This window comes from Talpa occidentalis, unplaced genomic scaffold, assembly GCF_014898055.3.
Source record: "Talpa occidentalis isolate TD23 unplaced genomic scaffold, MPIMG_talOcc4v2.1 talOcc4.2, whole genome shotgun sequence".
Classification (NCBI taxonomy): domain Eukaryota; kingdom Metazoa; phylum Chordata; class Mammalia; order Eulipotyphla; family Talpidae; genus Talpa; species Talpa occidentalis.
In genome coordinates this window covers 83,964,436-83,980,085 of record NW_023602073.1, presented here as the reverse complement: position 1 = coordinate 83,980,085, position 15,650 = coordinate 83,964,436, and the positions used below count along the sequence as shown (strand labels likewise).

The 15,650-nt window shown below is 40.2% G+C and overlaps 1 protein-coding gene across 2 annotated transcripts in view; it reads right to left on the bottom strand.

Annotated features, from left to right (window-relative positions):
* The window catches only part of RIMS1 (regulating synaptic membrane exocytosis 1), a 461,872-nt gene extending 447,059 nt beyond the window's left edge, over nt 1–14,813 (bottom strand). For both annotated transcript variants that reach the window (XM_054698919.1, XM_054698915.1), the window contains exon 1: nt 14,644–14,813. In XM_054698919.1, the coding sequence (XP_054554894.1) occupies nt 14,644–14,807 (164 nt within the window). In that variant the 5' untranslated portion in view covers nt 14,808–14,813. The remainder of the gene's footprint in view (nt 1–14,643) is intronic.
* Between the last annotated feature and the right edge of the window lie 837 nt (nt 14,814–15,650).

Genomic DNA, 15,650 nt, shown 5'->3' with positions numbered 1-15,650 from the left:
CTTCTCTGAATCTAACATCTCAGCTTCACTTTTACTTTTAGTGCCACCTGTGTATAGATGAGCCAGTAAATTTTCATTTCCAACCTATTCCTCTATTTTGAGTTCCTAACCTATCACCTATTAAAGCCAAATGGCTAATCCGAAACTGATGATTTCCCTTCAGTTCCTCCAGATACTCCTACAACCTGGTATGCAAGTCAGAAGTCAACTCATATTCAATACATTAAAAGAAAAAAAGTGTAGCTTTTCTTTCCCCAAATGCTCTCAAATCTTAACATTTTGCCATCACCACCAAAGTCCTTGCTTCAAACTGACTTGTGCAGTTTCTCCCAGTTGGTCAATACACATACATGCCCTCAGTCTCATCCACTCAGTTCTTGATACTGATACTCCAGCCAGAATTTCAAAAATACTAACAGGAATTTATCACATCTCTCTTGAAAGCCTTTTGGTTCTTTGGATAAAGATAAAACGTAACATGACCTGGAAAATCCTGCATTGTCAGGCCTCTGCCTACTCTACAAATTCCTCTTAAATCATGTTCCTCTTGGTTTTCTCTTAACTTTCTCCTCTTCTACAATGCTAGTTGTCTTAATATGTCTTCAGGATCACCATTCTTCCTCCCACTAGAGGCTCTCTGATCTCCTTCCTACAAAGTATTTCACTCCCTATTTGTCCAATTAACTTCTACTAATCCTTAGATCTTAGCTCAGGTCTGTCATTTCCATGGAGAGTCATTCCTGGAATGGAATGGAATGGAATGGCTCCTCTTAATAAAAATCCCTGGCTTATATTATGAAAATATCATATATTGTCCTGCGATGCATCTATTTTAATTTTATTAAAATAAATGTACCTCATCCTACAAAGGTCAAGGGATAGGTGGTTCTATTAATTCTAGCACAATGCCTGACATGTCATAAATGTTCAATCCATTTTTGTTCCAGGAAAACAATGACTGGGGTATCATTCATTTCCCTGACCCTCTGATCATTTCTTATCTTCAATTTGAAAGAGGATCTCGTTAGATTTTGGCCAGTCAATGAATCCTCTGGCATTGGATCAAATGTCCATCTTTGATCCAATCATCTATGCCCAATGTGGAATCATAATGATGTAGGACTACATCTTCCACAATGATCACTGAGGCAAAATTTATAGAGGAAGATTGTTACAAAAAGTAATGACAGACATATCTAGATTGTGAAGATTCTATAAATGAGATAAAACTGACTTATTATACTTTATAGAAAGAATAAGTTTCCAGGTCTGTGGGTATGAGTGTTTATATGTGTAGATGAATGGGTGAGACAAGAATGTTCATGGCTATCAATGTGAGCTTCCTTTTTCTTTCCATCACACTAATCCACAGGCCAACAGTCTAGCTGAATCCAAACTTCAAATAAGGGGGAACCAAGAAAAGCTCTTCTTCTCACAGTGAACAAAAATCAACAAGTTTTTCTAAATGAAAAAATAAATATGATTTTAATATATACATAATTCCAAAAGCCATTTGGAATCATACATAAGTTACTGAATATTAAAAACACATTTTTCAGAAAACTATTAAAATATGTTTAATTATCACAATTAAGAAGTATTGATATAGTTTAAATATATTTGCAACCAATATCACTGCAAAGAGAATCTTTAAGTATTTCTTAATCCCTGGCAATGATCCATGTATTTTGAATAATACTCAATATAACCAAATTCAAAAACAAAGTAATTAGAGGACTCCTTAGAGTTTTCTATCACAAGATATAATTTTATAGAGCAGATAAATCAAACCAAAATTGGAAAAATATTGTTTGTTTTTGATGGTAGTTAAAATGAAACCATATTGACTGTGACAGCTAAAACAATATTGGACCAGGAGACAAAATACCCAAAGTCCTACACCTAGGTCTCTCACTAATTAAAAATGAAAACCTCAAAGTCTATGGGCCTCCATTTTCTCTTCTTAAAAGTGTATTTGGAATAAATCTTCATGGTCTGAAATGTTTTATCTTGGTTGCTAACTCTCATCAGTGGATCAGTGCATGGCCTGGAGCACTTCATTGAGTAAGGTTCTGAGGAAGACAACATTTATCAGTGATGCTACCCTATTTATAGGAAGTTTTGTACTCAGAGTACTTGCCAGCCTGGCACTAGACTATCCCTATGCTGCATTCCATGCTTCAACTGTACTTGGTTATGTTAAAGCTGCCTCGTGTCAAAGACCAGAGTTCTTATGTCCTGGGTACAGCGACTATGCAATTCAAGTCAGCAAGCACACATAGAGGCCCTGCTATGTTTCAGTCATAGAGTCAAGGAATGGAAATATGAAGATGATAAAGAGAAAATACCTGCCTTTGAGGAGTTTAAGTCTACAAGATGACTTCACTGAGGGGAATATTTTTAATTGTAAATATAATCAGTACTTTATCATCACATGCATCTGATCTAAGTATCCAATCAGTAAACTTATGGTTTAAACTTTTACTGAAGTTAGTGATGTTTTAACTCAAAGGAAATGTTTTCATTAAGCATATCTGTTTAGAGGATTACTTTTAAAATGTATTAGATTTGGACTATTAGCAGTGACCTCAAAGTAGTATATACACATGCTGATTCTTAACAATGCACACCTGAAACTTATATAATGTTATAATGCAATGTTCCTCAAAAATAACAATTTAAAAAACAAAAAAATTAAAATAATATGTATCATTTATGTTCTCCCACACTGACATTCAAACACTTTAATAATGTTGCCCTTAACTCTAAACCAGAGACACAATGGTGGGGGGGAGGGAGTGTAGGAGGGATTCGGGTCAAAATAAGGGGGTCAGGAATTGTATGGGGAATATAACCAAGATGAAAATGCATACATTGTACAAAAATGGAAAATGATGTAAAAATATATAAAATAAAATAAATTTTATAAAAATTAAAAAAAAAAGGAAATACTTGAACAGAACCACACAAAAAAGAACGTTGCTCTTAAAAAACTATGAATGTAGGGCCTCCCCAGTGGCGCAGTGGTTGAGCGCTGGGTTGCGAGGATGCCCGCAACCTCTGCAGCGCCAGTTTGATCCCCAGGCGCCAGGCAAAGGCCCCACATGGCGCCCAGACCTCTCCTGCCATGCCCGCTGCTCCCCTCAGCAGTGTATTTTGTCAGTCTGCCTGTTCTGCTCTGGTGCGCAGACCTCTCCTGCTGCCCACTGCTCCCCTCAGCAGTGTACTTCGTCGGTCTGCCTGTTATGCTCCCCGCTCTGGCTCTGGTGAATCCTCTCACCCTCTCATGCTTCTGACTGTACCCAGTGCTTGTATAAATAAATAAATCTTTAAAAAAAAAAAACTATGAATGATAAATTAAGAGTAAAACTGGCCATATGAAAATGTTATTTCAATTTCACCCTGTAATAGCCACTGTCCAGTACGTACTCCTCATAAGTTCTGACCAACCTGGTTCTCTTAATAGCCAAAAACACTCAGCTTATTCTTTGTTTTCAGAATTTGCTGATAGAATTCCCACGGTTAGAATAATCTTCCCACTCCATCCACCTACTCATACCCTGCTAATCCATGTAGCAGCCTTAGGTGACTCTTCCACTCCACATCCTCTGAATCTATTCATTCTTACACATAATTTTAAAAATTTAGACATCCATTATGTGACATGTATATGAGGAACACAAATAAGAACTATCCTGCCATGGGAGTTTATACTATACTGAAGTGAGACCACTGAGTGAAGGCTACACAAAAGATGAACACAGATGTCAAATATCAAAGCTAATCTGGGAAGTATGGGAAAATGTACCAGATGAGGTATCACTTGAACTAATTTGAAAGACTTCATAAAAACTAGGAAGACTAAGAAGGAAATTCCTGGCAGAGGGAAACGCACAAGTTGGAGTCAACAAGCTGTGGCGCAGTGATGATATCTTGAGAACTAGTACAGGATGGCTATTATAGGAAGATGAGCAGGGACCAGCAAAAGGGGTGAGCAAGTGGGGTACAGGTTATAAAATTTAAACTTTACTCTGGAAGCAAAGAAGAGAGAGGATTAGATGGATTTTAGAAAGATTACTATGACAGCAGTGTGCTAAACAGATGGGAGGAAATCTGACTGGTGTCATGACAATGAAATAGAAGGTTATTGCAAGCATCCACATGAGCAGTTATGAGAACCTACATTAAGGTAAAGACAATGGAAGAGGATATAAAGGAGAAATTCAAAAAATTTTAAGGAGACTGAATCTGAAGTATCAGACAATGACTTGAGTAAGGAGTTCAATATGGATGCTACTCATAAAGATAAGAATTACAAAAAAAACATCAAGTTTAAGCAGAAAGACGAGAAATTTATGATCAGTTACAAGTACTCTGTAGTGCCTATGGGACAACCAGGTACACATTACTTAGAAGGTGGTTAGGTACAAGAATTCAGAATTTGGTAGAAAAATCTAATGCAGTGATATAGATTTAGGTATCATTAATGTGTAAGTATGACTGAAACTATGACTGTGTTTGAGACTGACCAGAAAATACATATAAAACGGGAGGAGTAGAAGAATGACAGTAGGGCCCATGGGGAGGTCAATATTTGAGAGTAAAGAGAAAACTAAATAGAGTGAATCAGAAAAGACAAATCAAAAGGAAATGGAATTTTAGAAGTATAAGGGAAATTTCCAAAAAGTTCCTCCAATTCTTACTATAACCATCATGCATGTTACACTATTTTGCACTGTTAACATGTTAATCTTTTCCCAAAGTACTAGTGTCTCTCTCTCTCTCTCTCTCTTTCTCTCTCTCATGCACACGTGCATGCGTGCACACACACACACACACACACACACTAATATGCACTAGCTTACCATGGAAAGTATCTGCTCCTTGTAGCCTGGCATTATGTTGGCTTTTTTATTATTGCATTTGGGCCTTCAAAAAGCTTAAACCATGCTGTCTCTATGGTAGGCAAGGTCTAGATAACCCCTTGACTAATCATCCATCATAGTTCTGCTCAATAGAAACTATTACAGCTTCAGCCTTTGGAGCTCCAAATACCATGGAATACCTTCCTAATGCTTGTGTCTGGAACACTACTCAGACAATAGTATCTTTTCCAGACTAGTATCAAGTTTTCACTACTGGTTGCTATTTATTAGGTGCAAGAATCAGTCTAGAACATGAAGACATCTGCAAATTGAAATATCCAGCCTAGTTATGAAATTTTTACTGTATTTTACTGTTCCAAATTATTCATTATGAAAATAGTCATGATGATCATGAAGATTATCCAAGTAAAAGGTCTTTACAATCTTTACTTTTACTAAAATTTTAATATCCAAAATAAGTGAGGCATCTCACTTCACTATCTCTCCCCTTTATTTCAAAACCAGGATGTAAAATATATTCATTTTTCCCCAGAAAAAAAAGAGTTGGGAAAACAACGTAAGCTCTAATATATTACAAGACAGAGATAGCTAAGGAAGACAAATCTGCTAAGCTGTGTGAAATATAAAAGGAAAAGCCATTTGGTTACCTTTCCTTTGTTTTCATCTCTTTCTACTAAATAATCTTTCTGACCTGGATGCAACTTCTAAATGTGGATATATATATGCACACTATGCTATATTTCAAAAACCTGATAGATTTATATACACCTTAGGTATTTCATATACCATCTGCCTAATTTTTCCTAAAAGGTAAACCCCATAAATTGAAAACATAAGAGACAGTAACCTAAATAAAGAGCTTCTTATTACATTTTTAAGAGCTACTTTTAAACAAGAACAATAATGCAGCACATGATGCTTGTGTACTGATTACTCACACTTTATAATAACTTGATATTCTTGACAATAACATTACTGCATAAATACCAATCTAGAATGCTTTAAGCACAGAAATGTAAGCTGGAAATCAATCAAATAGACTACATTAAGTCCAGCAAATACAGTCAGTAAACTTCATCAAAAATATTACTACTACACTATTCCCCATTTCTGAATATGTTTATCATGCATGAAAGTCTGTTAAAAGTTAAACTGTATAAAACATTTATATGACGGCACAGATACCTTCATTGCTTTTCAAGTTATATAATTTCGCTATGTAAATATAATGCCATCTTCTAGAAAATAATCGCCTGGTATAATGATGGGAGTACAAGAAATATACACTAAATAATATGTAAATTATTAGCAAGATATTATCTTTCATGTTATATAAAATATCTGTGGTTTATTATGGTTCTTTAAAATGGCTAGTATTTTAGTTACGCACATTATTTTCAAATTGCATGAAATTATTTTCTATAACATTACCTTATTTTAACTATCTAAGCTTCAGAAGATTATCGAGGCACTGCATTCTAAAATCTATTAAAATATATTCTCTAAACTGCAGGCTGCTCTTTGCAAGACCCAAAGGAGAATTTTCATAGAGTCCTGTATGCAATTGTAACTCAGAGCTGCTGTTATTTGAAAAATGTTTTGAAATTTTAAATTCAAATTTGTTGTAAAAGGTAGGATTCCAATGAGACTCCATAAAAAAAAACACCTTATTCTCAGCAAAAGCCTTTTCATTTACCAAACAGTGATTTTCAAGATTCTATGTCTACAACTTGCTTACAGTACTTACATTGGTATATTTTGACTGTTAATGGCTTGATTTTTGAAGTTTTAAATAAATGCTTTGGGCAACAATAAGAAAAACTTACAAAGAGGAAGACAATAAAATTTATCATCCAGATTGAAACTCAAAGTTGAGAAGAAGGTGTGCTACCCATAATTATAGCACAAAGGGACATAAACAGATAGTGTCCTGGGCAAACAGCCACATTTCTTTTAAACAATCCTATTTTGTCTTTAATTAAATGTTCATGTGTATGAGAATTTTTCACACAATAGCAAAAGAGGCAGGAAAATCTGAAGTCAATTCTGCAGTATAGTCCTGTTTTGTAATCCACAGAAAATTGACCTAAATCAAAATAAATGTACATAAACTTGATGTAATAGTGTGAGATTGTGTATACAAAAACCTAGGCATACAAAATACAGAACTTCAAGAACTTCTTAAACATGTCACCCAAAAGTAGAATGACATAAAAGATAAACTACTACTTGACAGCTAATTCATAAAATGAATAATTTATTAAGTTCAATGTCACTAAATTCATTAGTTAGTTTCTCCAATTTTTTTTCTAATAAAAGAAGAGGAAATTACCCAACACTAATTTCTCCTCTCATTTTTGAATTAGGGTTGCCTTTTAGCCACTTTGAACTTTATCATTTTGCCCACATTGCTTTTTGTGCTAATGACATTTATGACCGATTTAATAAGAAAAAAAATTAAGAAGGAAAATATAACCTTAGGTCAAGCCTTGGATTCATTTTATCTTTTATCATCTCCTTGCATCTCACACTGGCAGATGCAGCAATGGCCACACTGCACTGCCAGCATGATAGAATGGATGGATCCTTCTGCAAGAACTCATCCCATGAGATTCTGAGTTGCTATGATAAATATGGGAAAAATGATTTTGCAATTCTTCTACAGTTTTACAAAGTACAAATAACAATGACACCTTTCTTTGGGGCAGCATTTGAAGTTTTAAAAATATCTCCACTATCACATAAAAGCCTTATATGTTATAAGGGCAGGCTTTATCAATTCTACTTTATAACATAAGAAACTGAGGCTTGGATGGGTTACCTTATTGAGGTTCATACCTATAGAAAGTGGCAGTGTTAGAACCAGAATCTAGTCTATTGCTTTATCTGACTCTCTGATGTTCACCTCTCTTTCCGGCCGTCACAGTTTTAAAGTGGTAAGAACTAAGCCAAACAGCCTGATGCCTGACCCAATTTTAACACCTGAAACAATGATCTTATTATTGAATAGCTTATGACGCTTTCTAAGAAACAGCCTTCTTAGCAAATAAAACTCAAAACAATAGTTTGGAAATGAGAAAACCTCATGGCACAGGAGAAAAGTGGAAAAATAAAAGCAGCAAATCCCATCAGCAAAAGAGCAAATAGATCTGAAAAGTCTCAGGCACATATGGATTTGGTGAGTCTTTACTGTGGTCAACTAGAGACTGGAGATAGGAATCCTTGGAAAGGTGTAGAAAATGCCAGTAAGGCATGTAAAATTCTTCTCTTGTTCCTTTTAAGTTTTTTTATCTGGACTTCAGGGTCAAATGTCACGAGCAAAGTGTCAGGATGGTATCTAACCATTATGGGAATTTCACTAATACTAGAAAACTAATAAAATACTAACAAGATGGACTTCTCTTCAAGCACTAACTTCAGGGTAGAGTAAAATACATAAAGTACCCAGCCAAAAGCCTGACACATAAAAAGCAGAAATGTTATTCTCTTTTCCCCAACAAAAGAGAGAAACAAACCATAATCCCCACAGATTGATGTGCTTTTAAAGACTTCAGGAACTCTGAAGATTTGGAATCAGTGTATGTGAGTTTTGGATTCTATTACTTTAGTTGCCATGTGCGTCAGGAAAATTTACTTCCACTCTCAGGATCAGCTCTAAAATATCCCAGTTATATCACAAGACAAAATTTATGTAAAAAAGAGTTTTAAAATACAAAATAGCTCACAAATATCAAAGAAGTACAACACAATGGATTTTATAATCCATAGTACAGCAACCTTGATCCATCTGTATATTACAGGAGAATATTATTTCAGGAGTTTATCTTTGATATCATTTCAGGAAGTTTACTGCACAAGTTTAACACAAATTGTTCTCTTCATTTTAAAAGGTAAGCAAATAACACTCCAAAGATGTGTTTCTATTCAAGTCAGCAGCTGCACATATAGCCCACACTGGTATCCACATTCAACTTTAAATTTAGCAATCTATTTACTTAAACAATGGTGCCCCCTCACTTCTGGCTAAGAAGTATGCATGCAAGTTAAAAGAAAGTCAAGACAGTTGGCATAAATGTGAACTATGATTATTATATCTCTTAGTATATATTCTCTTTAATACCTCTTCACATATGTCATCTTAGGTTTCTCTTTTCTCTGTTTTCTTCATGAGCATTTAGAAATTCAGTATTGGCCATGCACATTTACTAAGATAAATTTTGGCTGAAGTAGAAAACTACAGAATTCAGGGTTAAACTTCCCTAAATATAATAGTATCCTTTAACTGTATGGAGACTAGACCTGGTGTAAAACAGTGACTTTTCTCATCCAGTCTTTTGTACTTGACACGGCATCCTAGAACAGGTAAGCCATGTGCTCATGATTTAGTTGCTTTTTCTTGTTACTCTATGCAATTTTTTCCCATTCCTTATCACCATTGTCTGCTTCAACAATATAATTTGATACTTTTGGGTGTAATACGTGAAAATCTTTGCAAACCCCAATGAAAACATGATACCTTTGGGTAGATCCCTACTAGTGGAATTGCCAGATCGTATGGTAGCTCCATTTTTAGTACTAGGGATCTATCCAAAGGACACAAAAACAGTGATTCAAAAGAGCACCTATACACCTGTGTATATTGTAGCACTATTTACAAAAGGTAAAACCTGGAAACAACCAAAATGTCCAAAAATAGATGACTGGATCAAGAAGATGTGGCATATATACACAATGGAATATTATTCAACAATCAAAAAAGATAAACTCATGCCATTCGCAGCAAGGTGGATGGAGCTAGAAGGAATTATGCTCAATGAAATAAGCCAGAAGGAAAAAAGAAAAATATCGGATGGCTTCACTTATAGCAAGAATATAAGGGAACCAAATAAGACATCAGTGTAAAAAAATAATAACAGTACAAAACACAACAAAGCAACAACAGACAATTATAATCAGAGACATACTGCAGGGGAGGAGGAGGCATAGGGATCAGAGGGAGGGAGGGAGGAGCACAGGGGACTGTGGTGATGGTGCACAGGTGCCTTGGGGAAGGAAATTCTATGGGGACTCAATCTGATGGGGTGGGGGGAAGGAAATATTGTAAAAAAAAAAAAAACACAAAACATGATACCTGCATACTCGGGCAACTATGCATACTACTCTCCTGTTGCCTCCATTTCTCTTCTTTTCCCAGTTGTTAATGAGGTTTCTCATATAGAACCTCATGGATACATTTCAGGCCACAATGTTATAAATGTTGGAGATAAGAATGAAGAAAGAAAAGCTAAGGTTACATGATTTCTACTCCTTTCTTTTCTCATGAAGGAAGGTAGTTTATTATGGATGTTTGAAAAGTTAACATTAGCTTCCTAGAAATAGGTTTTTTTTTTATTATTTATTTATACAAGCACTGGGGTACAGGCCAGAGGCACCGGAGGGTGAGAGAATTCACCAGAGACAGAGCAGGGAGCCGAGCAGGCAGAAGGACCCAAGTACACTGCTGAGAAGTACAGCAGGCCAGACAGGAGAGGTCTGCCTGGGAATCTCCCCGGCTGGCCGGGAATCGAACTGGTGCTGCAGAGGCTGCGGACAGTTTCACAGCACTGCGCTCAAACTGTTGTGCCACCCGGAGGCCCCCTAGAAATATTCTTTATTAATCAATTGACATCATGAATTGCAGGATTTCTAAGAAAGACAGAGCCTATTAAATCCAAATGTAATTTCCTTGCCTGCATTTACAGGGGAAGTGACAGAGCTAGAACAAAATTTTCTTGGATCCAATGTTAATAGTCTTTCTACCATAACATGGTGGATGTTATATACAGCATGATGCCTTTTGTTATCCCTGAACTGGAGACAATTTTACATCCACAGGAAAACTCTGTGAAGGATCTAGGTGAAGCTCCAGGCTGTCTATAATCAATAGCTGATCTTCTGAATCAGTGTAACTTTTTATTAAACCACTTTTCTAAAACTAAGATAAGAGCAGAAATTAATTTAAGAAGAAAGTAGATGAAATCAAAGCTTCTTCTTGGTAGAAGAACAGCATAGTATGTGAGAAAATACTGGGATTTAGAATGAAAGATCTGGGTTTTATTCTAGTTAGGCCATGTTGCATGAGTCAGCTTAGCATATTACTGGAACTCACTGTGTAGGATGAGGATTTGAGGATTATAGAGCTGACATACCTTCCACATAGTCTATTGTGAGGATCCAAATATGTCAAACTTGAGCATAGTTCAACTATTTGGCATCGGATTCAATAACAGCTAAGAATAAGGGCCACCATAAGGCAACTGTTCAATAAGTGTTAGGTTTATTAAATATTTTGATACGGTTCTAAATTCCCATACTCAAACTATCTGTTTAACTCTCCTATTTTTTTCTTCTATTCTGCAGTTCCTTTCTCTATGAAGACTTTATAATAAAGAAATTAAGAGTTTAGGTCTTCCAAGATCTTCTCTGATTTAGGTCTCAGATAACACAGTATTCAACCCATGTAATCTATTGATTGACTTATGGTGTCTAGAGAGAGTTACCAGGAGTGAAGTATTCATTGAGAAAGTTAGGTTTTACAAAGCTTCCAGAACACACACACATGCACATACACATCCCCAAAAAATTATTTGCAGGAGTCAACTAAATCTAGTCACATGGCAATGGTATTTAAAATTGGTGTACTTTGCCAACAAAAAAGAATTATTTTTTTGAAAAAGCACTTACAATTTTGAATTAAAAATTTTCTTAAATCTGGAGTTGAAAGTAACCTTGATTATTTCTTCCATATATATATATATATATATATTTAAAGAAATTATCAAGCTCAAATTCAAATAGTAACTTATAATCAAGACTGATGAAACTACACAAATGAATTTTAATTATTATTTTATAATGTCTCTTTGGCATATTTACCAATTAGTTTCCTATCTTCTATTAATGCCCATTTTTATGCATTGTGAAAAGAGTGTGGCACAGTCTATAGCTCATGGTAATGGTTCTGCAATAGTGACAAAAGTGAATTTTAAGTTGAAGAGATTTGTTACCAGATATTGAGCTTTGTCAGGCTTGCTGTGAAAGTGATTTCTCAGATATGTGATATGATGAACCAAGTAAGCATTACCACAAAAACTTATCTCTTATTTAACAAATACTTCAAAGTTCAGTGAAAAACATCCTGTTTCCAATCTATTTTTTATGCAAAGTTTAGAAAAGGTCACCACCTATAACTATGTGTCATTAAGTTTCCATACACGTGTCATTTTAAATACCCCTACATTACCCAGCTTTTCAGACATAAAGTGCCCTGGGGGGAAAAAAAAAAAGTCCAGAACTGTTCCACTAATTGCAGACAATATGGCATGCTTACAGGGAAGTGAAGTAGGGTGTCAAGGCATTCACCAATCTGCTACTGCACAAAAGGCCAGGACATTAGCAGAGGAGGCTGATTGATAAAGTTAATGCAGAGGTCCGGGATTATAGAAGGCTGTTGTATAACAGCTTCACATACTGTGATATTCTGCGAATCCTTGCAATAAAAGAACAATATTTGCAAGCTAGTGGAAAGCAGTCACAGGAACAGCAGCAGGAAAGATGCTTTAGACATGAGCAATTGGCTGGTGATCTTCATTTTTATTCGTCTACATAAGCCCATACGAGCTCATCATTGTTACCCTTAGGCAGTTAGCAGGTTTGGGATTCCATCCTAAAAGTCACTGTCCCCCACTTAAAATCTCTCACTCTCCACCATCCCTGAAACAGCCAATGAAGAGGGAAGAGGCACCAGGGCCACTACTTGCACTGTGCCTCCCCCTTCCTATTTGGACCTTGTGAAGCAGCAGCCCCAATTTTCTACACTGCTGTTGGGGGCCTCCATCCACCTGCTGTCTGAGGCCAAATGCCAAATGAAACAGTAGGAAACCTGTAAATCCTGACCAGTAGAAAAGGTGTCCAGGACAGGTGGCAGGGGCTGCAACCAGTGAGGACAGACAGACTGACATCCAGACAGACAGACAGACAGCAGCACCATCAGACACCATCCATTACTTCCAATCTCAGAAGAGGGGAAGCCTGCAGCACCAGGGACATCATCATTCCACTAGGGACAGGCAGCAGATTAACGAGGGTGCTGCCTCCCTCAAGCTGGCAGGCTTAAAGTATTTGTTTTTTGGATTGGAAGGAGCAGGGAATTCAGAAACCTGCTGCTCTTTATAGAACCAGGCCAGCTCTGGCCTTCCAAGTTAATGGCTCCTTTCTGAGTCTACAATTAAAGGCAGGAATGACTGGATTCTTACTCTTTTGCTGTAACCCCGTACCCACAGCTCTCCCTTAATAACCCCTTCTCCCATCTGGGTGGCAGTTACACTGGTGGGGACCCAGCAGTCTGTGAATGCAGCCTCCCTCACTTCTCCTGTGAGGTTCTGCTGCACTGAGGGGAGGTGGAAGAAACCTTCCATGGCAGCATCTTCTCTTTAGGAGGCAAACCTAGGGAGGGAGTCTGAGGCCACCCTGGTTGTGCTCCGCGTCTGGGTGTCATCCCTGTTCCCGCCCTGTCCCTTCCTTGCTATCAACTAACTCCAGATGCAACAGGTTCCCTTTGATTCTTCATGTCAATCCTCTGCCCCCAAATATACCTTCTGGCCTAAACTAGGGACACCAAGGTCTTAGTCCCAGCCAAGGTCTCTCCATTCCTTCACCCCTAGTTGAAAAGTTTCCTGAATACAAGGAGACCTCCCTTGGGAGGTCTCCTCCAGCTCCACTCTAAGGCTGCTGATAAGGAACAACGAAAGCCCAGTCTGGATGCCAGCACCTTGTAAGCAGTTTTGTCTGAGACTAAAGCAAGCAACAGCACAGTGTCACACACTCCTGCTCCAGCAGCTCTGAAACCCATCCCCTCCTCAGGTCACTGAAAATGGGACACTGGGCAGAGAGATCTCTTGCAGGACTGATGAGTTTTAAAGGGGGGATGTGTACAAATATCCAGCCCTCTATTACAGTGATTTCAGCAGGAACTGAGCAGGCCCCTGAGATCTCCTGAAAACCAGTAAAGAGGAAGCTCTATTTTATTCTGGCCAGAGTCCCCATCAGCTTCTCCCATTATTACAAACTTTGCATTGCCAATGGTATGATATGTGGTGAGAACATGTGTCTTCACACGGGTATTGGGTATAGAAAACTGAATGAAAGGTTAAGGAGAAGCTGGGGAGGCAGGTTACCAAAGATGGCAACTGCCCAAAAAAGACCCAACCTTGATCTGATGAATGAGTACCAAAATGAACACTAAAAATAAGCATTTTTCTTACATAAATACTGGCATCCTTCACTGGGGTAAGCCCAGCCTGCTAAACAACTCCAAGAAGCGAAGAGGCGCCCTTCTTGGCATGTCTTCACCCACCTCCTCGTCCCTCCACTCAGCCCCTGGCCCCTAACCTGCTCCCGGCCCCGGGCCCTTCCACTTGGGTGGGATCAGTCCTTCCCAGCTTCTGCTCATCCCACCCCCAGGGCGGCCCCCGTCCACCCAATCTGCCTCTGCACTGCCGCCTCCATCCTCTCGGGCTCCGAGGTTCCCGGCGGGGTGGGATCCCCGCCTCGCTCCTGACCCCCTCACCCTTCCCCGCTCCAGCCCGGCGCCCCTGGCCCCCAGGCGGGCGCCTCCGCCCGCCCCTCCCCCACACCCAGCCGCGAGGACCGGGCGGGCGGGCGGTGGATGGACCGATGGAGGCTCGGCGCACGGATGGCGCGGCTGGAGGTGGCTTACTTGAGCATGGCTTCTTCTTTTTCCTCCTCTTCCTTCTGCCGGTCCATCACTGCCATGATGATGTTCCTCTCCTCCTCGGTCAGGTGGCTCAGGTCGGGCAGCTCTTGCATCGGGGGAGGCACCGTGGGTGGGCGAGGACCGCGGGGCCCCACGGCCGAGGACATTTTCGTGGCCTGCCCGCCCCCTCCTCGGGCTCGCGGGCTCCTGCTCACCTTTCGGATGCACGCCCGGCAGCGGCGCCCCTGCTTCCCCTCACAGCGGAGCCCTCCCGGCGGCGGGAGGAGGCGCAGCGGCAGCAGCGGAGCCGGGGAGAGCGAGAACCCAGTCTCTCATGGTTGTTTGCATCCACCCAGTCCCGGATGCTGCCTTTGTTTTGGTCGCCCTGGCGAGGCGCGGGGCCGCCCGGCCGCCTCCCGCAGCCCAGCCTCGGCCGGCGGGGGCGGGCGGGCGGGCGGGGGCGCGGCGGGCGCGGCGAGGCGGGCGAGGGCTCGCGCGGGGCTCGGCCGACCCGGGCGTCGCGGGCTGGGCGCGCGGGGCGGGGGCGGGGCTGGGGCCGCCGCCGCGGAGGCTGCTCCCCGGCTCGCTGCCTCCAGTTTGGGGCTGCGGGAGGGAGAGGGAGAGTTGGGGTGTCAGTTAGGCGGAGTCTCCGAGGCTTCGCTCCCGGGCGCTGCTGCTGCTGCTGCTCTCGCAGACCCAGCTGCCAGCCACTCAGTCCCCAGCCGCTCCGCCCCCGGGCGCCCACCCGCCCACTCCCCGGGTCCGAGCCACGCGCGCCCCAGCCGCTCCCCCCACGCTCGCCAGCGTGCACACCACACCGCTCTATCCCCAGGTACCCCTCACCCGTGAGTCATCCTCCCTCTCCTGGTCCCTCGCCTGTGTCATCCTCCCCAGCCCTATTTTTCCATGGGTTGCATTAATCACCATCATCCTCGCTACCATCTTCATCGGTGAGCGTGAATATTATCTGAGCACCCACAGTGTTCGGAACAGTAGGCTGGAACACCCTT